The sequence below is a fragment of the Lagenorhynchus albirostris genome, chromosome 10 (genome assembly GCF_949774975.1).
Source record: "Lagenorhynchus albirostris chromosome 10, mLagAlb1.1, whole genome shotgun sequence".
Lineage (NCBI taxonomy): Eukaryota > Metazoa > Chordata > Mammalia > Artiodactyla > Delphinidae > Lagenorhynchus > Lagenorhynchus albirostris.
In genome coordinates this window covers 67,820,650-67,844,423 of record NC_083104.1, presented here as the reverse complement: position 1 = coordinate 67,844,423, position 23,774 = coordinate 67,820,650, and the positions used below count along the sequence as shown (strand labels likewise).

Sequence of the window (23,774 nt, the reverse complement as noted above, 5' to 3'; positions counted from 1 at the left end):
ATGCAAGTGCATTCACCAGAGAGGCCTGAAATCCCTCTTGGTCAGAAAGTGTAAAAAGCAACCCCTAGGTCCAGAAATCCCAGGGGCAGGAGGAAGCTAGGGGAAGGCTGATCTGGACTATAATTAGGACAGAAGATGACATGCGTCGTCCTAGCAAACTGCTCCCCACCAGCCACCCCAGCCTGAGGAGGGGCTCCACCAAGGCTGAAAACTGACCATGACCTGAGGAGTTCAGATGAGACTCAGGCAGGGCCCACCCCCGGAGAGTCTGAGCTTTAATTGGTCTGGGGTGTGGCCTGGGAGGTGGAAGGTTTAGAAGCTCCATAGGTTACTCTGATGTGCAATCAGGATTGAGAACCCGCTGGTCCAGCTAGGACCCAACTTCCATTAAGGTAGTCACAGGAAGCAGGCAGCAGCTACTGGGGACTGTATCGGCTGCAGCGTCTTTCCATGAACCCCAGCTCTGCCTGTTTCGAGGCAAAGAAGAGATCAGTGTAAGACGATAGATTTTTTTTTTTAAACTGAAACATAATTTGTGTATCAGTTCTGTTGCTAGATCCCCAAAGTGTTGAGTTTTCTGGGATTCCTATATAAGAGTTAGAAATTTAATTCTCTCCATTTAACACTGCCTGAGCTCTGTCTAAGGCTGGGTGGAAACCTGGCCACCTCCTGGGCCAGGTGGGTGATGTACGAGGCAGGCTAGGGCAGGCTCCTGGGCATGAGGGAGACACCACAGGCTGGAGGGGCTGAGTCCATCACCTTTACTTCGGAACTAGCCAATGTTCTCTCAAGACGACCCCAGGATGCCAGATCATCTTGTTTTCAAGAGAAACCAGAAATTTGTATTTTTATGTGAAATCTTCTAATTTGTAAGTGGCAGCTAACTTAAGTTTTTAAAAAATACTCAGTAAACCAGCAAAGTATGTCTGTGAGCCTTCCCTGCATGACCTTTGATCTCAGGAAGCATGTGGCTGGTCAGCATGTGACTAAATGATCACTAATCCCGGTGGCTCCTGACAAGCTGTTTCCCCGCCACCTCGGGGCTGCGGTCAGGTTAGACGAACTTGGCACCGTTTTTCCTAAGCCTGGCGCATAGAAGGCTCTCAATAAATAGCTGTGGAATGGAGGGACAGACAGAGTGAATGGCACGAGCCCAGAATTCCCTGTAAGTCGGGGCAGTGAGTTGGCTATAAAATCCAGTTAAGCATCCTGCTAGACAAAAGAATGAACTCCCAGGTGCCAGATTGGTTGCTGAGGCCTGCAAGGAAGGAAGGCTTCAGTGGAAGGAAGGAAGCCAAGGAAGGCTTCAGTGTAGCCTGGCACCAGAGGTCTGAGCAAGTGAGCGGGTTGCGGTACGTGCTAGGCTGGGAGCCAGCAGGAGTGCGTGCAGGGCCCAGTTTTAAGGCTGTTACAATGCAAGGGTCCCCACCTCACCACGTCATGGAAGACGCACTCTCCCTCACGTGCCTGGTCCACGGAGCATCTTCAGATGTGATTAAAGAGATGAGTGTGGTCCTTGGCCCATGGCAGCAGCAAGGCAGACGAAGAACAGCGTGCACAGAGGGACAGAGGGACGGCAGGCAGCTGGGGGCCCAGCGCAAGAGGTGAGTTCATAAAGATCTGTCAGAGGGTCTTCAGGCCAGGCAGGCCTGGAAGCTCACTCAAGACCTTCAGCACCCGGCCCTGCTCAGTGCCACACGGCTGGGAGTAGGCACCACCGCCACTGCGTACGCTCAGTTGACAGCAGACAGCCTTTAATATTTCCTCCCTTTTCGAGAATCTTTTCTGAAGGTTCACGTTTTCCTTCTAGCCCTGCACCCAAAGGTTGTAAATAAAACGCTCCACACGTATCCTTGCCATTCCCCGTCACCACAGGCTTCTCTCCCTTTCTTGGCTCTGTTTTTTATTGTTTTGTTTTTAAACTTTTGAACTTTGAAATTTTTATCAAAGATATACATGTTCAGCTTTCAAAGTCAAGTAGGAGCACAAGGCTTATAACAAAAAAGCAAACCCCCTGCTTCACCCTTTTCCACCCCAGACCCCACTCTCCAGAGGCAGCTGCTTTCCTTTGTTCTCTTTAAAATTTTAAAAAATATTTTGAAACGACAATACATTCAAAGAAAGTATATTTAATATGGTTTAAAAATGTAAAACTATAGATAGTGAAATGTCTCCTTCCCACCCACCCCTTCCTCCAGGGATGATAATGTGTAAACATATAAAAATGTGTGTATTTTCCCCATTTTTTAATACAACTTTTTCTACACCTTGGATATCTCTAGAAATTCTCCATCCCTGTCTCTCCAGCTGCACAGTCTTCCATGGTAGGGATAGAGACGCACCATAATTTACTTAACCGGTCCCAAGTGATGAGCGTTTAGGTTGTTTCTGTTCTCTTGCTATTCAAACAATGCTACTGCCTTGTTCCCGTGCTCAGAGCACATCTAAGCTAAAGCTTTTGAAAAATCTCATGTGATTCTGGTTCCCACATCCTTGTGCTGACCTTCTGTCTTCCCCTCCAGAAGCATTTAGATCTTCTACAGTTTCTCAGTAATATGCTTTGCTTTCTCATTCATTGTGGTGGCCACTCAGTGGCCTCTAACTTAGAAACTTATGTCCTTCATATCTGGGAAAATTTCTTGTGTGACTTTTACATTTTATAGCTCATGTCTTTTCTGCTCTTTTTTTCTGGAACATCTGCTAATTGGATAGTGGACCTCTTGGTTTGATCATCTCATTCTCTTATCCTTTTTTTAAATTTTCTATCTTTGTCATTTTGTTTGACCTAGGAAATTTCCTCAACTTAAGCTTCTAACTATATTGTTGAATTACTTATTTCAATTCATAGTTTTTTTAATATATAAATTTATTTTATTTATTTATTTTTGGCTGCATTGGGTCTTCATTGCTGTGCACGGGCTTTCTCTAGTTGCAATGAGCAGGGTCTACTCTTTGTTGCGGTGTGTGGACTTCTCATTGCTGTGGCTTCTCTTGTTGCAGAGCACAGGCTCTAGGCTCGCAGGCTTCAGTAGTTGTGGCGCACGGGCTTAATTGCTCCGCAGCATGTGGGATCTTCCTGGACCGGGGCTCGAACGCATGTCCCCTGCATTGGCAGGCGGATTCTTAACCACTGTGCCACCAGGGAAGCCCCATAGTTTTAATTTACAAGAGCGCTTTCTTGTTCTCCAAGTATTTCTTTTTCACGTATTTTATTCTTATTTCAAGGGTGTGATACGGTTTTCTTTTATCTTTCTGGTGGTAATATAAGTTTCCCTGAAGTTTTATTCTGCTTACTGAACCATATCTATATCCTTTGAGATATTTTTCTTTTCTATTTGCGTTTGGTCTCTATCTTTAATGTTAGAGTCTTTGGTGGTCTTTGATTGTTTACCATTAAGCGTTAGGCACTGAGAAAGCAGGCAGAAAGCTTTTTGAGCGTGGGTGGGTTTGTGGACTTCATTCAGGGTTATCAGACAGGGCTTAGGTGTTTCATTGGGAGAGAGACTTCTGCCCACTCATTCAGATCCAGCACACCGGCCACCTTAGCTTCCTTCTCATGGAAATGCGCTTCAGATCTGCATGGCCATTTCATCCATTGTGTAGGTCTTAGCTCAGTTGTTACTTTACCGCAGAACTTCCTTAAATACATTATCTAAAGAGGCGTGACCCTCTCAGTTTACTTACATTGCTTTATTTTTCTCCATAGCCCTTCTTTAACTCTGATATATTTGTTTCTTTTATTTGTCTCTCTCTCCCACTATAAGGTAAGCTACTTGAGGGCAGAGTCTAAAATAGGGCCTTCTTCATTAAGCACTTGATAAATATTTACAGAAGGAAGAATGAAGGGACGGAGAGGAGGAAGGTAGATCAGTATCTCTAGGTCTTTCCTCTTGGGCTGCTCCGAGTCTCAGAGGGATCCTCCAGTCCCCTGCCTGGGGGTTAAGCCTGGATCACGGTGGCCTGAAAGCCGAGGGAGGGAAGGGGCTGGAAGTCTTGCCATCTGGGATATTCACTTCCGTGTATTCCTCGCTCTCAGCCCCTGCAGGGTCCCACCCTCTGCTGTGCATGGTGTCCCAGAGTCTAGACCCTCTCTGTTCAAAGACTCCAGAGTGAAATCCCTGTCTCTGCCGAGGTGGAAAAGGGCTCATCCCCGCTGTGCAGGAAGAAGGAGAGGGGGGTTGAGGAGTCCGTCTGCTCCTTTTGCCTGTTTTCAGCCAGCCCCCTGCCTGCCCCCTACCTTCAGAAGTAGCTGGTGACTCAAGAGTCTGCAGTGTGAATTCGCTTGCTTCCTGTGTGTTTCTCTCTGAGGTGCTGGCAGAGAAAGACGGTGACATCTCCTCATGCTTTCTTTGTGCTTGTTTTGTGTTTGTGTGTGTGTATTGTAGCACATATATTTGATATGAAACATACATTAAATTTTCTTACTGCCCTTTTAGTGGAGGGAGCAAAGCTTAACCCATGTGTTCAGTTTGCTATGTTTAACTGCCAGTCTGGCCCTGGCCAGACACTCCTGGCCATCTCCCTGGTGTCCACCACGTGTGCTGCAGAAAAAGTCTGACATTTGCTTTCCCTTTATAGCGTAGGCAGCAAAGTCACGTAATGTTTCAGAGCTGAAAAGACCTTGCCATGGGATCTGCAGGATCCCCAGAGAAGGCGGCTTAGGATGGGAAGCCCTTCTCAGCTGAGCCCGCAGGGCCTGTGTGGTGCTCTCATCACCCAGAGCCACTCTCACAAGCCCTGTACTCACAGAGGGCAGCCGCACCCTCCTCCCCAACCAGGCAGCTCTCCTGTCCTCTGCTTGCTTCGGACAAAGACTCCGCTGTCCCGGGACCTGGCGACCCCCGCCCCCCCACCGGCAAACCCCCAGCCCCACCGAGGGACTGACTCCACCTTTCCCCTGACATAAACACAGACACCATTTTAATCCCTTTCTTCTCTTTCTTTCTTTTTATTTATTTTAAGAAGTGTTTAAAATGAAGAAAAGAATGAAAAGTATGACATCATTCACTCACATACTCATCCCCAGAATTGACTGTAGTTAATATTTTTCACATACACTTTGTCTTTTATTTTAATCAAAGAAATAAAACATTCCAGTTGGTGTTGAAGTATCCTTTGTTCCCCATCAGCAAACCCCAGTCCTCACCCTCTCCTGAGAGACAACCACTATCATGAATTCAGCATATCTCCTCCCAGAATAGTAAAAAAAAATTTTACAGGCATGTATGTTTTCATGAGTAGCATGTTCACAGCGATTGTGAAGCACTCTGTAAACCACATGGTGGTCTGCAGGCCGAAGAGGCTTTCAGAAGGACAGTTCTTGGCCCACTTTTTCACTCTCCTTATAAACAGACCACCTACCATATTTCAGCTGCAGCCCTAGGATTTTATATGCATTACAGTATTTAATCCTCATTCCTCAAGCAGTAGCTTTAGATTGTTTTAAATCACTTGTTTTTCTGGCTTGTTTAATTACTACTATGGCAACAACAACATTTTTTCCTTCCATTTTTAAACTTCATATACATAGTATTTCAGCCTCATTATGGGTTAAATTGAGTTTTTTGGGTGGGCCGGGTAACTCAATCAAAATGTATAGCTTTATTTCTCTGAAAAAATTGCTTCCAAGCTTCAAATAGCCAATTACCAGGGAAGTTTGGGAACACTACCAGTCTATGAGTTGGGACCACAGTACTGTTTGCATTGTTCTCTGACTAGTTCATGGAAGGATAGCTTATGTGCCCAGAGAGACCCTAAGCTTCTTTAGGGCAAGCACTACATCTTGCATGTTTCCCATAACACCCAGCAGGTACCAACCTCAAGAACGTATTCAACAAATGCGTGTTTAATTCCTTCAAAGCCCAGCTACCTTGTCTGCCTCCAGGAAATGGGTGCTGATGGGAGGGTGGTGGGAACCTCTGCAGTAGTCACTAAATCATACGCTATCAAACTCAGTGACTCACAGATGGGGCCCAGGGAAACAGTGGGTCATGTCCAGGTTCACATGGCTGGCTGGTAATTACAGTAGCAATAACAGTATCAGCTATTTTTCTTAGAGCCTAGTGTATGCCAGCACTGTTCTAGGTGGTTTACATTTGTTAATGTATTTAATCTTCACACACCAAAAAATTTAGATAGGTATTTTTATTATCCTCATTTTACAGAGAGGAGACTAAAGCCCAGAAAGGTTAAGCAGCTTGCCTAAGGTCACAGAGCTGGTAAAAATTCAAACCCAGGAGCCTGGCTCCAGAGCCCATGCTGTCAACCACTTCGCCATCCTACCTCTAGTTCATGAAAGGCCATGAATAAAACCTGCTGTCTTGACTGTCCCCCAGTGATCCTCTCAACTGGAAATATTCTACGTAATAATACAGTGCTGGCATTTTCACTTGCTTCATGTCACACGATCTGTGTTAAAGCCTTGGGTGATAGGCAAGATAGGTACTTTTTCTAATGCTTTCATAAACATTCTACCAAACTCAAACAATACAGAAAAGTACAAAAGTACAATTAATGTCTCTTGAAATTCTTCCATCCAAACATTTTGGCAAACATTCTTGTAGACATCCCTCTTTGAATGCGTGTGTGTATAGGTATTTACAGTTTAACATAATCAGGACCTCATTCTAGATGCATTTTTGTAACCAAGGGAGTGGTATTATTTCTGTCAGCATTGGACAAATGAAGAAACTAGCTCAGGAAGCGGGCGTGATCTGTCAGCTGGAGAGATGGCAAGTGCTGGAGTTGGGACTTCAGCCCCGTGTGGGTTTTCCTGTTTGGGGTAGGTGCTCAGAGCAAAGACCCGCACGTACTTTTTGACACCCATTGTTCCTGTTCAGACACGTCCTCCTGGCACCCAGTCTTGGCTCTGAACTGAGTGCTGCTACACCCCTGTTCTGTTGTCTTCCTGGGAGTGTTGCCTACTAAAGAGATTCCGAGTCCTGGGCGAGTAGGAATATTTATACAGCTCTCCGTAAGCTCAATAAAAATGGCAGTCAAGCTTTTGTGTAGACTAAGTGGTGGTGATGGGTCCTGGCCCCGTGAAGCGTGAACCCTCCTCAAGGTTGCACCCTGATTACAAATGCGGCTCCGATGTGACAATGTCCTGATGCCACCTTATCCTTTCCCCACTGGGCAGCACTGAAAGTTGTTTTGAAAAAGTTCAGGGGAAGTGGAATCTGATATTTTGGAGGGAGAGATGCTCATTGTCTCATCCTCACCAGCTTCCCTTCCTACTCGTATTTTGGTCTTGGGGTTGTTATCCAGTTTGCTGAAAATGAAATCATCTGTTCAACTCTCGGACTGTGTTAGTGAAAATGAACTCTAATGTGATTAGATATTAATGCAGGGTAATGGAGGATTGGTATTAAATTGAAGCCTTCTGATCTTATTACTCCACAAATGCTCCCTCCTTCTCAGGCTGCTGCCCCGCCAGCCCTGCTTCCCCCAGCAGAGGTGGGGGCCGGTGGTGCCAGCCCAGGCCCGCCGCGGAGGCTGGGGCAGGAGATGGGAGCCAAGGGGGCCGTGGTGAGGAAAGGGAGACTGGGGTTCAGGCCCGGCTCTGCCCAGGATGACTCACGGCGAACCCTCACTTCCTTCAGGGCCTTGGCCTCCACTCCACACTGCGGAGGGAGGAGGGGTCTTCCACAGAGGGAATGATTAGGGGCCTGTCTGCACTCTCAGAGCCCTGAGCATGTTGAGTACCATGAGCTTACGAGAGTCAAGTTATACCTTCACGTCCAGAAGCGCCGGGCGATTTTTTGGATTAGCATAGGACTAGAAATCTAAGAAGAAAAGTCTTCACGCTGTCTGCTCCACTCCCGCCCCCTTCTCTACCCCAGTCCTTCTTGTGAAACTGGCTGAACCTAATAGCTGTCACGGGCTGAGGTCACTTGCCCTAGTTCTGTTTCCCTTTCGTGGAGGGGTGGTCTGAGCAGCAGGGTGGACCAGCTTTGGTGTGTGCTGCCTCTTGCATTAGCAGCAGGGATGGGGCTGATGCCCTCGCAGTGTGGACCCCAGCTTCCCCTGACCTGCTGGAGGAAGGATGCAGATCTGTGCTCAGTTACCCTGCTTAGCTCAGAAGTGACCCCGAGGCCTGTGGGAGCGAGCCCAGGCCCAGAGTTGAAGCCCCACAGGGCCTTCCTCATAGGCCCACCGGCTTTCCAAGGGAGCTGCATGGGTCTGGGAGCAGAACACTGAGAAAATGGGCCAGGAGTGCAGGCCGTGGGGATGGTCGGATGGCATCACCTTCACGTATGAATAACAGCCTTTTACAAAGAGTGATTTTTCTTATGCTGCTCCAGAAACATGCTTCTGGAGGCGCAGACTTTGCACACAGGATGGTAACGACTTTTTAATGACCTTAAGGGGCCTGGTGTCCAGGCAGCAGTGAATCAGTCTCAGTGGGAAGCTCACAGGGAGAGAGAAGATGGAACACCTGAAAGCAAAGGGGGAAAAACAAACCGCAGATACATGTGTTTTCTTCAGTAGCATTACTTGGTAATTAGACAATTACAGGAAACAGCTTCCCAGCAGCTGGTGCTTCCACTGTGTGGACGGAGGAGGGATGCAGCAACTGTGAACTCCTCACATTTCTTATGGAAGTATCACTGGCGTTTGCAGCTGTGAATGCTGAGCTCCCCGTGTGTTCTGATGAACGGGGCGGTAAACCGGGAGCAGACTGCCTCCTCTCAGGGGCGGCTTGGGGCCCGCGCGGCTGGGCTTTAAATGAACTGGCCCAGCCCCTGCTGATCCTTGAGGAATGGCTTTTAAAATAGTGGGGCTGCTTTTGAGCCCACCCAGAGACTGGCTGGTCCAGAGAATAAACTGTTTGGGGGGCACATTTGGAAGTGGGGAAAAGGAGGGCTGGAGGGAGGCCTATGGAGAAACTGCCTCTTCGTCCCCAGGTGCCACCACTCGCAGGGGCTGGGGTGAGGGGTTCAGACAGGAGCCTGGGGCTCACACTGCAGCGAGTGCCGCCCAGCCCCGTCCTCCCCTTGCCCTGCCTCGGCTCCTCCTCCCAGGGCTCCCCAGCGAAGTCACTGCGCCCACCTGGACGCATCCATTCAGCCCACAGCCCTCTGAAGGCAGCCCCGTCGTGGCCCTGTTACTTCATGAACTCCACCAGCCTTGGTCACTCCTCTGTTCGGCCACACTCTTGTCACTACGTGCACGCAGTCTGCCCTTCACGCTTATGTCGAGCTTTATGAGAATCCCGTCGCCTTCGCAGAAGGGCAGGGCGCCGCCTTTGATGAGATTGTAGGGAACACCGTGTGCTCCTGCCCGTCTCCCCACAGTGGGTGGAGCCCTGTCCCCGCCCCGCTACGGCGCAGGAGGCCCTCCCCGTCCACGTACTGGGCTCTGCTGGCCCCGTTCTGTCAGCAGGGTCAACTGGGTGGTCTAACCAGGCAATGCTTGTGCTTCTCCTCACAGGTCCTGGCAATCAGTAACTTTTGAAAGACGGCCGGCCTCCTTCATTCGAATCGTTGGAACACACAACACAGCAAATGAGGTAAGGCTCCCCTTTCCTGAAAGACACGGTGATATTTCCTGGTGTACAGGTAAATGCCACATCCTGAGTTAAGTGGAGCTGTTTGTTCTACCCGCTACCGTCCTGTTGTTCAGCTTGGGACAGGAGAAAGTCCTGCTCTTGCATGATGGGGACATCGTTACCATTTCTGGGTAGCTCTTCACCAGCGAATGGAAGCCTGCTCCTGCGGCTTTGCTTCCGCCTACCAGCCACTCTGCAGAGACCTGGAGAGGTCAAACGCCCTGTCCTCAGAGTCCTCCGCCCTCCCAGACGTCAGCTGTCTCAGTGGGCCCTGGGCCCTCTGAGCATGGTGTGCAAGGAGCCCCAGCCCCGCGGGGCAGCTGAGGCGCACAGTTGCTGGTTTCTTCTGTCCGGCCCCCCGGTCCTGTGCCAGCCTGCACTTAAGTGTTCTTGGGTGAGCCTCTTCCTCCCTGGCCTGTTCCTCACCTAGGCCCGGGCCTGGATCCCGGGGCAGCAGCCATTCTGTTGGGCTGCACTGTTTGTGGATGTTCCGTCACCTTTGGATCTCACGAGGGAAGAGTGGGCAGGTTATTCTCCCCACTTTGGGCTCCTGCGGTCAGGGCAGCAGGCAGGTGAGGTTCCTGGGCCTCACACATGCTGTTTTTCTCTGGAGAAGTGCACTGGGTTCCTCCAGATCGGAGAGGAGAGGACAGTGCCCGCAGTGAGTCGAGAGCGTGAGGGGAGGGCGCTTTGCGTGCTTGCACCAGGACCGCGAGCGCAGCCCAGGGCCGCGCCAGGCACGCCGGGACTGCCCCCCTCGGCAGCGTGGATCCCCGCTGGGCTCACAGAGGCACCTCAGGGTCCACTCACACCGTTTAAGGTGAGAAGGACATCTGTTTCCATTTTGAGCGCAAAGTAATCCATCCGTAAGTTAATTATTACTTAGCCTTTCTGTTTCTCAGGTGGGCATAGAGCAAGCGCAGGTGCCGGTGGGTTGGAGTCCGGCAGGGGCTCATCAAGCTGGTGCTTTTATAGCCAGATGTGCTTAGCGTGCACCCCTGAAGACCTGACGGCTGGCTAAAGACCGCAGTCATAAGGAACAGTAAGGTTGAAACTCGAGGTAGTAAACGCAAGGCATAAAAGTAGTAACCGTCCTGCAATTTCATCTAAACGTGAACTTTCTCAGATCTGTACAGGACCGGCTTCCTGGGTGTGCGACCAGGGCCGTGGCGTGGGGCTCCGTATCCAGAAGGGGGCTCAGAGCTTAGGGTTTAATGCTCTCTAGCACCCTCTTGATAGTCTTGGCAATTTTACCTTTGAATTTTCTTTTATATGGGAAGCCCCCGTGGGACAGTGGAGCGCCCACCAGGGCTCCAAGCCTCGGCTGACCTGCAGGCCAGCCCTGCCCCTCCTCACCTTCCTGGGACAGGTTCTCAGCCACCCACCCCCTGACCCCTGGAGCATGGACTTGCCCAGCCTCCCCCTCCTCAGCCTGCCCTGTGGCCACTGCCACCCGCCACTCCCAGTGGGGGCCTCGCACGCTTGTTGGGAGAGTCAGGATCTAGTGTGAGTCTCACGTGCGAGTTCCAGGATAAGGGCCCAGGGTGCCGTGAGCGCCTGCCCTGACCTAAGGCTCTCCCCCAAGCCTGAGCCCGAGCGAGCGCAGCATCAAAAAGCAAATGAAAACCCCAGGACACGTCAGGAGAGACACTGTGGGAGCAAAGGAGAAGCTTTTTTCCTGCCTTTTTGAACAAAAGGCTCTGCATTTTCATTCTGCACTGAGCCCCACACATCACGCAGCTGGCCCTGGATTCATGCATTATGTTTGTCAACTCAGTTTTCTCCAGGGCACATCAAGTGCTTCTGGTACTTCAAAAAGTATTTTCAGAAGTGCAAATATTGTGATAATTTATATTCATTTTGCCTTTTTATTTATTTAGAATAAAAATGATACACGCCCACAGTGTGTTTCTTGCAGAGAAGAGCTTATAAACAGAAGCCTGAAACTTTTTCTTACCTCTTCATTTCAAAACAAACCTGAAAATTACAAAAGTAAAGCAACTGATTTTTTTAAAGCATAAAATTAAAGAATTCTAAACATCAGGTCATAAAAACACTTTTTTCTTTTTTTTTGATGATGGAACAAAAGTAAATTTGAATCTGCATTTTAATATATATTTGAGCCCCAAACCAAACATCATAGTTGTTAAATTTTGCCAATAAATCTCGATTTTTCTTACCACTTAAATTAATTATGTATGTATTACTTACTAAATTGGAAAACAATTTGAATTTATCTTTACATAATAGTATATGAAGCTAAAATTAAATATTTTTATTTGCAGTCACTTGTTTCTTATATAATGCATTAAAAAAAAGACAGATTTTTTTTCTTTAATTCCTAAATGGACTCTGTAATTATCATTTACAACAGAAGGAATTCTTAAGTCAGAGAAGGCTGAGAAGCACTGGAGCAAGTCTGGTCAGAGTCTTTTTCCAGCCCTCAGCCCCAAGCCCATCACCTCAGAGACCAGACGAAAAATAACTTCCCCTTACAGAACTCTAAAGCTGGAGTGCAAGATCCCCTCTCCCTGATGAGTTTACAAAAATATCTGTGCAGGGAGCCCCAGCTGCTTTGGACCTGCCAGTTTGGAGACTGGACCAGCCAGTTTGCATGGGTTGACTTAGGTCACTAATTAATGGGTGACCCGTCATATCTGGCTGAAGAGCAACTTGCTCAGCTGCCGTATTGAGTGGGTTATCGCTCAAGAAAAAAAGCCTCCGTGTAGTGTTGCCAACCTGGGAACATCTCAAATCATAAAATAAACAGTGACCAGGATCATAAGGCAAGATCCATAAACTGTCATTCTCAGAACAAACAAGGCACAAGCGTTGAATTTCACAGAGCACCAAGGATGTAGTGAGCCCTCAAAGAGGACGTTCTTTACTGCAGCACACTGGCTTCTGGGCGTCATATCCCCATTCTTAGAGAAGGGCAAGGATGTGGGGCAAAGGTCAGAGGTGTGAGGGAAGGGGAGGGTGACTGGGGTCGGTGGGGCAGGACTCCTGGGGAGGCCAGGCCTGGGAACTGTGATGGCGCCGACGGCCGGGGAAGGCAGGCGGGGGTCCAGGACCGCCTTGGTCCCGAGTCCCATGGAGCCAGAACCGAGTCATGAGAAGGCAGCGGTCAGGGAGCCTCTTCCTCACAGTGGAGCGGAGACAGGGGTTCCTCAGTCTGGCCCTGCTTGTTTGCTGAGTGACATCAGTGGCCTTGGTTTAGTCAGAGCCAGGACCTCTTTCCCTTTAAATGCCAAATGTTACCAGCCCAAAGACTGTGTGCGAATTTCAAGCAGCATAGATGGAATTGGTTTCTAGCATGGGAAGGTTAGATGGTCTTTGTGGATAGCGGAAAGAGAAATGTGCCACGTCTCCCAGGTAAGACTGGTTTCTGCAGGCACTGCCCCGCCCGGAGAGGGGGGTCCGCGCAGGGCACGGTGGGGAAGCGCAGCTTGGAGCTCCTGAGAGTTGAGAGCGTTCAGCAGAGATGGGCGGCTGTTCGGGCAGCAGGTGGAAAGTGGCCTGTGTATGTGGCCAGAGCTGCCGGCGGCTCAGGAACTGCCCCCACCTCCAGACATCCCAGCTGCTAGCAGGATAGCAGAGGTGTCCAGAGCTAAAACTGACGGGGAATTCTGGCCCGACGTGGGCATGTGTCTGTCTTGCCGTAGCCGGCCAGGTCTTGCCGTAGCCGGCCAGGCCTTCCCGCGGCAGGCTCGGCACCTGTGCTGCACGCTGATCCCCACCCCGGATCAGGGCCAGCTCTCAGGTGACGCAGCTGAGGAGGGCTGCGGACGTTCAGATTTCTTGATCACCTGTTTGGGCATGCTTCTGGTTTCCTCAGCATTTCACCCCTGTCCTCTGGGAAGTGCATGTCTGCTCCTGGCATCTGTCTCTCATTTTCCTTTGTGAGCACCACAGCGATGAATTCATTTAATTTTTTAGCTACATTTACGACTTCTGTCAATAAATCCCCCTAATGTTTACCTCCCAAAGACTCCACCACTTGCTTCAGTGACCTCCTGCGCCTTGTGTACTCAGCATTTCCTTGTCATTTATCTTAACTTCTTAGAACATTCTCCTTTCATTGCCTGCCAGCGAGTTTGTCATCCTGCTCCTCCTCTCTGCTCTGTAATCCTCCCTGCGGCGTGCTTCTCACGTTTCTCTGCTCTGCCCTTGGATACCATCCTCCCTCTGCGCCCTTTCGCAGGCTTCTTTCCTCTGTCTTCCTCTCACGCTTAGCACTAGATGGCAGGCACGTGTCAGTTTGTCTTTCAGCGAGTGCCCCCTCCGTCCTGCTCTCCTTCAGTTGTTTTCATTCCTCTGAATCTTCCCAGTGCCTGTAGCCAGAAAGGTCTCCTTGGCTGTTTCTTCCACCACTTTCTCTTGGTCTCAGTCACCAGTGCAACCGCGAGGTCATTCCAGCCCACCTGCCTCAACTGCTACTTGACTCCGAGCTACTCGAGAGGAGGCATTGCTTCCCTTTCTAAGGCTCTCCTGTCTGAAGGACGTTGGACGTGGCCTTGTCAGTAGGACCACCTTCAGGTCCTGGTGGATCTGAAGTTTCCACTCGTGCCGTGCAGCGGCCGTGCTAGTTCTGATGCAGCTCCTCTCACACACCCTTCATTTTCATTTCACTAGTTACCACAGCAAAGCCGCAAAGGCACACTGCTTTGTCCTTAAGGAGGTCAGGCTGGGTCCAAATGAGGTCTGTCTGTGGACCTATGACAATCCGTCAGTCTATTAAAAGAAATACAAGTTACGCCTGTTTCTTCTTATGGCTTTGATGAAACCTGGGTTGGAGAGCAGGTTCTGGAGTGATTTTTTTAGGAGGCAGAGACCTCAGGGGCACAAGCAGCCCCAGGGGTTAGAAAGGACTTGTAGGAAAAGCTAACTTTCTGCACTATGGAAAGACCCGCGGGAAAGCTTTTGCCTAGTCAGTAATAGAGAGTGAGGACGGGGTCGACAGTCTGTCGGCAGCTCTCAGGTCTCCATTTACGTATTGAATTTATGTAGCTGTGGAGACAGGCTACGTGGTATTTGTCTTGTATCCTAGCCTTAGCCTGGACCTGGCGCATGTGAGCAGAGAGTACCTGCTGCCTGAGTGAGCAGATGAATCGTTCGGTCTGTCCGTCCGTCTCTCCCTCTCCCCGTCAGGCAGCCAAATAAAGGGAAAGATTTAGTGAAACAACTTCTCCTCCCCGCGATCCACGGGGATGAACATGACAGCATGTTGAAGGACAGAAGCCAGTACAGAAGAATCCGTGTAGTAGGATTATGTTCATACAAACGTCAAAAACAGGCAAAACTAAGCTGTAACATCTGAGGATGTGTACACAGAAAAGAAATGATTATTATTAAAGCCAGACTGTGGGTCTCCAGCAGGGAGGCTTAGATCAGGAAGGGACCACAGGGCGCCAGCGATTCTTCTGGTTCTTGACCTGCGTGTGGTTTACAGGGCTGGTGTTGACTATACAGTTATTCAGCAAGCTATACATTTGTATTTCATGCACCTTTTAGTGCATGGTTTTCACAATAAAAAATGTTCTGGTTTAAGCAAAAGGGATAAATTGATGAGGAAACCAAAGCTGAGCGATGTTCAGTGACTTGCACACAGTCGTGCCTGGTGAGTGGCAGAGCCAGGGTTTGAATCCAGGCAGTTGGCACTTAACATCCAGGCTGCTCTGTCTCCCCAAAAGGCATAACAAATGGTAAAGCTTCAGAAATGAGCCCAGCTCTGCCCGGGCCAGGTCGTCGAGTCAGGCGCTGGGGAGCAGACGGTCCCTGCGGGCAGGCTTCATGCACCAGCCGGGCTGGAACCAGGAGAGAGACCCAGGCAGGGCCCTTCCCTGGGGGGCGTTGCAGCTTCAGCGCCTGACAGAAGTCAACCCACGAGAAGACGCCTTCACCTGGAGTGGGGGTGGGGGGATGCTGTGAGGAGCAGCGCTGGTGGAGGCCGAGTGATGGAGTGAGCGGAGCAGTGGCGGCTGACGGGGGTGGTCCTGAGGAGGGTTTTTGGCATCTGAAAAGTGGGTCAGGTCATCCTGATGGGCAGACAGGGATGAGGCTGTGCCGTGGCGGGCTTGGGAGGGCGGGGAGTGCAGATCCCTCCGTGAGCTCCAGGGAGCTTGCCGCTGGAGGGTCTGCACCGCTGGCATGAGCAGGATGGAGAGTCTGTAAGTGGCTGCTTGAGCTGCCCTCCAGGACCACTCAGCGCCGAGCCTGGAGTGAGGCAGAATTTATTTACAGGCACTGTCAGGCCGGTGAGTGGCTCTGGGCTCCCTGTGCCATCCTTGTTCCCATAGCAACATGTAGCTCTAGTGAAGAAAAAACAAAAAGAAGGAAACAGACTCTGCTTAAAAAAAAAAAGCGCTCCTTCCTGGCCCCGTGACAGTTATTTCCCAGGCCCCACCCCCCCCAGGTCTGGTCACTCCCTGTCTGAGTCCCCAAGGATTCCCTCCCCAGCAGTATCCTCCAGAGGATGTCATCTGAGACACAGCCATAATGCACAGGGTGGGGAGGTAGGGAATGAGCTGAGGAGGAGAGAGAAGTGGGTGGAAGGAAGGGAGGGGCCTTGTCCAGTGTGGACCAGGAGACCTTGGCACTGGTGCCAGCCTCATGCCCAACCAGCTGTGTGACCCCCAGCAAGTCACTTCACCTCCCTGGCTCTCAGGTCACTTGTCTTTAAAATAAGGAGAGTGAACTAGCTCTTAAAGGTTCCTTCCCAGTGAGACAGAAAAAAAGCAGAAAAATATTTAATTTATAGCACAATTATAAAAAGGCATATTTTATAGGCATCTTTATACTTAAATGTCTATTAGGAAAGATTTTATTGGAAAAAGAGAGGGAAAGTGACACAACAGGGAGCACGTCTTTGTTCCAGACACTCCACAAGCCTTATGCCTGTTGTAGTGGAGCAGCAGTAATTCTGCACCAAACAACCAGCCTGGGAGGAGGTGCACACAGCACCTGAGCAGGTGAGGCCTGGGGGCTGCCGGGCAGCAGGATGGACAGAGACGCCAGCTGGTGAGGATGATGTCCAGCCATGTCCTGCTGCAGAGCCAGCGGTGAGCCAGGCCTGCAGTCTCCCTGCAGCTGGAAGCCTTCGAGACAAAGCAGACACGTCACCTGGATGAAGTGAAAAGCTGCCCAGGGCAGTGGGGCCGCCCGCGCGGCCTTGCGGGGAGAGCAGGAGCCCTGGTAAGGCCGTGTCTCCCGGCTCTACCTGGGAACTAGAATATTTCTCCTTTTTTGCTTTAGTTTTTCAAAAATAAAAAGATACCTCTACCACTCTAGGGCCAAATTAATTAAGACAAGAGAGTGACTCGCTCCCTGGAACTCTTGAGTGTGCACTCATAAAAATCGGTGGTCGGGAGTTCTGGGACTGCCTGGGGGGATGTGTTTTCTTTCTTTTTTTTTCCTTTGGCCGTATGGCATGTGGGATCTTATGATCTTAGTTCCCCAGCCAGGGATTGAACCTGTGCTCCCTGTAGTGGAAGCACAGAGTCTTAACCATTGGACCACCAGGGAAGTCCCTGTGATATGTTTTGGAAAGGCTGTTTTCCAGAAACTTCCAAGCAGTGGAGTTCCAGTTATTTGTGAGTGCCCCGGCCTATGTGAAGATGGGAAAGTGACATTGGAAAGTTAAAAAAACTGTTAACTGTATATAAGCAGTGTCACCAAGAAGCTTGCTCCCATCCCTAGTAGGCATAAGTACTTGTGCAAAACTGTGGGGTTATCCTGTCACCCCTAAGCAATGCTGAAACGTTGTTGCTCACAAACTGGAAGTGTCTCCCTATGAAATGGGTTCCTTAACTGAAAACCATGTTTTGGGCTGTACAGATGTACGTACATGAAACTTTGGTTTTAAATTGCAGTGTTTTGTTAGAAACACTTGGTCTTCATTTTTAAAGGAACAAAAATAAAACATCTCTACAATCTAAAGATGGACTCATAACCTGTTCCTGAGATGAGTGTAAGAAGATGTAATTGTCATTGTCATCAGGCTCAGTTAATGTTTGCTGAGTGTGTGTGACGCTGCCACCCCACACATTGCGAAAGGAGAGAGGAGGTCTTCAGGGTGTATAATTCAGAAGCCACGTCTCTGTGTCTGACTTCTGGGCAGATATCATTGAGAGGCAGGTATCTATTTTATAAAGATGTAAATGTAAGTTGAAAGCTTGGCTCAAATCCTATTTGTATTGGTTGGCATGAAAGCAATCTGTGAAAATTACTCAGGAGAAACCAGAAAGGCAAGGTAGAGTCATTGATCAACATTTATTAAATTTTCCTGATTTCTGCTACAGTTCACGCTGGACTCTTAGCCCAACTTGGGAAAATTAGCAGAGGCTTCTCTGCTTTTAAAAACCTTGAAGACACATTGAACAAAGTGCTCAGGGAATCCCTCCAATGAAAGGCGGCAAACAGTGGCTAGCCGAGGAATTTGCCTGTTCGCCAAGAAGGAGCCAGCACGTTTGTGTACGTCCTTTCCAGGGTTCACCCCAGACTATCTCAGACACGTCAAGAATTACAGCTCCCAGAGAGGAAAGGCAAAGGGATAAGAAACAGCAGCTACAAAAAAGGACACACGGATGTGACTCAGGCTGCGTCGGATTCATACACACGACTACATTCCAATTTAACTGGCTCCTCTCGGAAGACAGATCCAGAAGCCACTGAAGCTGGTTCAGCGAAGGTACCCCTTCGTGAGCAGCAGTAATCAAACAGGCTAATGGGATACATGATTGCCAAGAAGGGAAGGGAAAATGATGCGGCGACTGCGGTAATGGTTTTGCATAAATCAGTAGTGTGACTCTGCCCTGTATGCCTCGTTCACTTTTGGTCACATCCTTTCCAAGGGGTATCGCAGTCTTGGGAAGGTTCGGAGGAAAGGAATTGAATCACACAAGCTTCTGAGCAAAGAGAAACTCAGGACCTGGCTGTTCCACCGAGAGGGAGGCCTGAGGTGCTCGGTGGGGAGAGGAGCTTAGGGGTGTGAGGGACAAGCAGCAGTTTCCACACGGCACCTGGTACCGCCCCTCGTGGCAGTGACGACTCCTCCAGGCAACAGCGACCTCCAGTGTCTGTGTGAAAAGAGCAGACGCATCCCAGCCTCTCTTCCCTTTGCACCTCTGCAGGGGTGGCAGGCATCTCGGGCCAGCCCCGACCACTTAGCCACCAGAGAAGGTGCCGGTTTCTCCAGGACAGACTCACTTTCCACCCCTGCTCCCATGAACAGAGTCAGGACCGCCCACAGGTCCCCTCTCTGGATGCCCGTTTGCAATGGGTGCACATCCGAAGGGGCCTAGGGTCTTAAGGGAAGAACCCCAGCCTTGCACAAGGTGATGATGGTGAGGTACAGACACCGTGATGTTCATCCTCGTCTGCAGTGGTCCAGGACCTGGCTGGGTGTTGGCTTCGCACTGTCGTCATGTTTAGGTTCAAGGCCAGTGGGTTGGATTATCCACTGAGACAGCTGAGCCGGCACGTTGGTGTACCGAAGGCGAGAGCGAGGCCCCAAGCCTTTATCTGGAAGTCCTCCCTGTCCCTTCTGCCTGGAAGGCCACTCCCGCCCTGTCTTCAAGGCCTGGTTTTTGCACACCTTCCTCGCTGATCTTCCCTTCCAGGCGAAATTAATCTCTCACACTGTGTATTCCTTCTCACTTGCTATTGTCTGTGTGAGGAGGCATCCTGATATGGAGAGAGCACGGATTCTGGAGCTGCTCCACCCTGAGGTTGAATCCCACTCACCACTGTGGGCTGAGGTCCGTCTGGTGGAGGTCCTGATGGCAGACACTGCATGATTCAGCCTTGGGCCAGTGTTTGTGCTCAGTGAGGTCACTGAAGGTTAAAACACAAAAGCAGTGAAAGGAAGGCTCTGAGGATGAGTCCAGGTCCCCGGTGCTTGGCTGGGCCTGGAGGCCCCTCGGACCCCCGTGCTGTGCCCACTGCAGCACCATAGTCCCCCAGCCTCCATCCTCCCAGAGGATCCTTAGAGGCTGTGAAGAATCCTTCCCTCTCCTGTGTCAGTCTTGCCAAGCCTGTCATCAGGTTCTGTTATTTATCCTTTAAAAAGGATTCTTTCCTGTTTATCCCAAATTGCTGTGTTCTACCTCGGGATTTCAAGTGTAAGGGTTTGTTGTCATCTACCTTCTTTCCTCAGGCACTTGTATTATTTGTCACCATAAATGTATTCTTTTTGTAATATTTTTAACTCAAGAAATACTTAATTTTTTAAGACTCTCCTCTGTCCGGCGACCCTGGCTCCCTGCCCAGGTCCAGGCTGGGTCCTCGCCCAGTCCCCTGAGCCATGGCCTGTTGCCTCTGCCGCCCTGCTCCCCACCTCCCCCGTTCCCGCCTTTCTTTGTCATCACGCTGGCTGGGAGTCCACAGTGGTCACCCTCCTCCTGCACCAGGCCTCCCTCCTCTGACCAATTCTGCTTGACTGCCTCACCTTCCCCGACTCAGCTCAGGCGGCATCCCCTGCTCCACTGGCTGACTGGGGGCCCCTCCTCTGCACCCTCATGGCTCCCTTGGTGGCCAGAGCCTGTCCACTCACGTGTCTCTATCCTTACTGGTTGGTGCACCCTTTGAGAGGGTCAGGCCTCACAGGAGGGCGTGCAGGAGGTGCCTTGTGTTTTGGAATGAATAAATGAATGAGTGAGTGAGTGAATTAAAGAATGCACTTGGACCTCCTGACCTCCAAACCCTCCTCACCGTGTTTGGCTCCTCTGGCCACGCCTACCGTGTGGTGTCACCTTGTCCTGCCCCCCAGCCTGAGCCTGGAACATGGAGGCGCCAGTCCTTTCCCAGCTTGCCGCCCTTATCTGCTCGCTCTGTCCCCGCTGCACGCTCTACCTCCGCACCCATCGTTCCATCTGTAAAACACCCTTTTTCACTTGGAATCCTCACCACATGGTTTGTGACTTACAAAGTTAACTGTTTCCTGTGCGTTGCCTTTGACTTGGCAGAGCCCGCTTGGCTCTGGAGATGCTCAGTGAACCCGCATCAAAGTTAGTTGGTCCCTTAGTGACACCCTTGGGACTCCGGGGTCACAGCCTGAAGCGCAGCCCTGACACAGCCCTGGTTCCTCACATCCGGCCGCGGAGGCTCGGCCAGGCTGCTGGCGGCTAGGGCTTCCCAGGGCTCCCAGAGGCTCCCAGTTTCCCCCAGCTTAGAGGGCAGAGCCTACGCTGAGCTCTGCAGGGTCAGGGAGAGGCATGACTATGATTTCTCCAAGGAGGAGCGTCCACAGGAGGACACCAAAACAGTACCGTTAGGTATGTCGGGAATAATAGCCATTCGAGTTGCTATTTTAAAACAGGTTGGTTAAGTGGGCTAGAGACAGTGGTGCAGTTAAGTCACCCAAGTTAGAGGAATGGGAGTAACAGTGGGAACGGGGCAACAGCAGGGGTCCGGCTACCAGCAGTATTGAGTGCTCACTGTAGTCGCGTCCTCCAGGCTTTTTATGGGTACGGCGTGGAGCAGAAACCCACCCTGCCTCTCTGGACTGCGTCACCCATGGGGACCCTTCCTTAGGTGAGAGCCAGACGTTAGTTAGCGGCCAGCTGCACTGAGATCTTTTTAACTTTATTTTTCAATCCAGGGTTTTTATTGATTTGTTTATTCTTGTGCAAGGCCCTGAGTGGGAGAAAGGACGGCCACGCCTCGGTCCTTGAGTCAGATGGGAACTGACAGGTCAGGACACAGGCAGGAGGAGGGGCTGGGCCTTGGGCCCTGGAGCCTCACAGGCTGGCCTCCCAAAGGGAGGTTCGTGAGAGCACAAGGAGAGAAAACCCATTCACTGGGAAAGGTAGTACGCAGCAGGACAGTGTTAAATCAGTTGAAGGATTAGTATCAGCCTAGGGCTCCGAGGAGCAGCCTCAGAGATGCTGACGGGAGCGCGAGAGCGGGGTGACATAGCGACTGCGGGCGTGATGGGGCGGGGTAAGGAGGTCAGGTCAGAATGGGGACGGTGCCGTAAGGTGCATCGTTCAGAACAGGTGGAGGAGACACAGGCGTCGGGGACGAAAGATGACTGGGTGGTGTTGAGAAAGAGAAGGATGTTTGTTCGTTTACAAGGAGGTCTAGGGAGAGGATCCACTGAGAGTGCGGCGGGGGGTGTGCAGAAGCCAAGATGTGTTCTGAGGGGGTGTCTCCATGGCCCCACCCCGTGCTTGGAAAGACGGGTGCTCCTAGAGCAAGAGACCGTCAATAACCCACCAGAAGGTGGTCCTGTCACTTCAGAAGCTCAGAGAATGTGGAGCTGATGGAGAAGAGGTATTAATAGCTGCTACTTAGAAGAGGATTTTCAAATTTACCCTGAGTAGCCCAGGTGAGAGCTGACGGCCCAGACAGGTTCTAAATCCCCAGAAAAGGCCCTCCCCTATGGCTGTTGACAGGTAAGCACCTGCAGGTGGGCCCAAGGGGCGAGATTTGATATAAAAGGGAGGGAGAAAGGAAAGAAAAGGAAAGGAAGGAGAGACTGGGGGCTGACTCGGGTCCACAGGAAGCAGCACCAGCCTGAGCTTTAAGGGGAGAAACAGGCTCACTCTAAGAGAAAATACTCTCTGCCCATACAGAGGACGCATGGTCTCGGGCTTCATATTAGTTTGAAAGGTGAAATTTGAAACAGTGGTAGATAAATGAATTGAAGTGGGAATATGGAAGAAATAGTGATGCAGGAAGGTAAGCATGGAATTTATATTTTAAGTGTAATTTCACAGCTGATATTACATTTGTCTTCTCCGTGAACCTGACTCTGCAGAATAAGGGTGCATGTGTATGCGTGCACAGTGCACGTGTGCCTGTGTGCGTGGTGTGGGTGTGCACGGTGCATGTGCTCTAGCCGTGGAGGCTGTAGAGTTCCCAGGAGGAAGCAGGGGCAGCCGCGTCCCCCTGGCTCTCTGCGCTTCCTGAGCCCCCTGTGGTCTCCTCCGCCTGGTCCTTTCTCAGGGAGAGTGGCAGGTGTCCAGCCCTGGCTGCATCCTGCCCACTCCCGGGGTACCAGTGCCTTATCCTCTAAAGACAGGCCCTTATCCAGGACTCAGGAAACATGGGCAGATCCAAGTTCAAGTAGGTCCTCTGAGCTAGCAGGCCACTCGGAAGGAAAGGGTGGGCCCGACCCAAGGAGAGTGAGGGTTGAGCTCTCCTGGGAGCAGTGGGTGGCCAGGGCTCGGAGCCTGGCCCTGGCCCTGTGCCACATGGCTTGCCTCTCACAGCTGTCCACACAGGCCCAGGCACCCACCAGTCCTTTCCAAGCACATCACTACACGCCAGTTACATGCTTACAGTTTAGCCTCAGCATTTGCGCCTAAGTTCGATGACAGCTTTACAACAACTTGCATCATCTTACTTATCTAGGGCTGGTTTAGAAGTCTGGAGGCCAAAGGGAGAAAACCCTTGGGATACGGTAGCACCGGTAGGAGAGCCGGGGCCCTACCAGGTATTTGTCCACGGTGCTGGTTCTGCCTCCTGGTCCCCCAGCCACTGGTGGCCTCCGGCTCCCTCAGCCTCAGTTCCTGTCATGTTACTGGCCTACCACAGCAGTGTCTCTAAGACTGTCTTGTGCCATCAGGCCCCTCAGGAACTGGCACTCACCCCTAAATCCTATTCTAGCAGATCATAGAATGTTTCTGCTCCAAAGCTCTCAATGGCCCTGCTGCCAACTTTCCCCTCTCTTCACGGTTTGCCACTCAGATCTTCTCAGACATCACTTGGCTCTTTCCTCCCAAGGTCTTCACCCATATTATTCCCCTTGCCTGGAACACTTCTAACCCTAAAATGTCCTCGCCTTCCCTCCAGGTCCTGCCTATTAAGTTTCTTTTAATTTTATTGAAGTATAGTTGATGTACAATGTGTGTTTATTCTGTTCAGCAAAATGACTCAGTCATACATATATATATTCTTTTTCATATTCTTTTCCATTATGGTTTGTCACAGGATATTAAATACAGTTCCCTGTGCTATACAGTAGGACCTTGTTGTTATCCATCCTATACGTAATAGTTTGTATCTGCTCATCCCAGACTCCCAGTGCTTCCCTCCGCCATACACCCCCCTCACCTTGGTAACCACAAGTCTGTTCTCTATGTCTGTGAGCCTGTTTTTGTTTCATAGATATGTTGATTTGCATCGTATTTTAGATTCCACATATAAGTGATATCATATGGTAACTATCTTTCTGACTTACTTCCCTTAGTATGGTAATCTCTAGATCTATCCATGTGGC

At 50.5% G+C, this 23,774-nt stretch overlaps 1 protein-coding gene across 4 annotated transcripts in view; it reads left to right on the top strand.

Annotated features, from left to right (window-relative positions):
* The window catches only part of BTBD9 (BTB domain containing 9), a 414,901-nt gene that overhangs the window by 382,098 nt on the left and 9,029 nt on the right, over positions 1-23,774 (top strand). For all 4 annotated transcript variants that reach the window (XR_009542943.1, XM_060162769.1, XM_060162768.1 and 1 more), the window contains one exon: positions 9,433-9,511. Coding sequence is in view for 3 of the 4 variants with exons in the window: in XM_060162769.1 (XP_060018752.1) it covers positions 9,433-9,511 (79 nt within the window). In the remaining variant the exon portion in view is untranslated. The remainder of the gene's footprint in view (positions 1-9,432; positions 9,512-23,774) is intronic.